Source organism: Propithecus coquereli, unplaced genomic scaffold (assembly GCF_000956105.1).
Source record: "Propithecus coquereli isolate 6110/MARCELLA unplaced genomic scaffold, Pcoq_1.0 Scaffold18818, whole genome shotgun sequence".
Lineage (NCBI taxonomy): Eukaryota > Metazoa > Chordata > Mammalia > Primates > Indriidae > Propithecus > Propithecus coquereli.
The window spans coordinates 1-1,124 of NW_012143655.1; the positions used below are offsets into that span (position 1 = coordinate 1).

General features: G+C 50.2%; 1 protein-coding gene across 1 annotated transcript; it reads right to left on the bottom strand.

Moving 5' to 3' along the window:
* Positions 1-5: 5 nt before the first annotated feature.
* LOC105809067 (protocadherin alpha-10-like) lies at positions 6-1,121 on the bottom strand (the record flags this gene model as incomplete). Its single annotated transcript, XM_012642826.1, has 1 exon — positions 6-1,121. A coding segment is annotated over one exon (1,116 nt), but the record flags the coding sequence as incomplete, so codon positions are not given.
* Positions 1,122-1,124: the final 3 nt, after the last annotated feature.

Genomic DNA, 1,124 nt, shown 5'->3' on the forward strand with positions numbered 1-1,124 from the left:
TTCTCCTTCACGAACACCGTGTACTCGGGCTGTGGGAACGCCGGCGCGTTGTCGTTCACGTCGGCCACCTCCACGGACACGCTGGCTGTGGCCCATAGAGAAGGAGAGCCCCCGTCCCGCGCTGTCACCACCAACTCGTAGTGGGATATACTCTCGCGGTCCAGGGTGCTGTCCAGCACCAACGAATAGTAATTCTTGAAGGTGGACACCAGTTTGAAGGGGACATAGGAAGTCAGGGTGCAGGTCACCTGTCCGTTGGCACTGGAGTCAGGGTCAGTTACACTGATTAGGGCGATGACGGTCCCCAAGGGAGCATCCTCTCGCACAGCGAGCGCTAGTGACGTTATTACCAACTCCGGAGCATTATCATTGATGTCCAAGACTTCTATTAAGATTGTGCAGTGACCAAACATTGGGGGATTGCCTTTGTCAATGGCCTTTATTTGAATCTTCCATAATTTAGTTTCCTCAAAATCTATTTTTCCATTTACTTTTATTTCTCCACTGTCTGAATCTATGCGAAAAGAGGCTTCTATGTTAGGGGAGGTATCAGTTTCAAAGAAATAAAGAATGTGGCTGTTTGGGCCCTCATCCAAATCCGAGGCGTTAAGTCTAATAACTAGCGTACCGTTTCTTGCATTTTCCAGTAATTTCACTCGATAGACCGCTTTGTCAAACACCGGGGCATTGTCATTTACATCTAGCACTGTGATAAGTATCTCCACCGTGCCTGTCAGCTCAGGTTTGCCCCCATCAGTTGCTTTGAGCACCAAGAGAACCTCCGAAGCTACTTCTCTGTCTAAAGGTTTTTTTAATACTAGTTCGAGTGGTTTTACCTGCTCATCGTTGGTTGGTACTTTCAAGGAGAAATACTCATTGGGGCTCAGTCTGTAAGTCAGCAGAGCGTTGGTTCCGACGTCTGCATCCGAGGCGCCCTCTAGTGAGAAATGAGAGTCAAGAGCCCTCGTTTCGGAAATAAACAGATTCTTTTGTGTCGCGGGGAACACCGGCGGGTTGTCATTAATGTCCTTCACCTCCACCTCCACGTGGAAAACCTGCAGCGGCCTGTCCACGATCACCTCCAGGTGGATGCTGCACTCCGCGCTCCGCCCGCACAGCTCCTC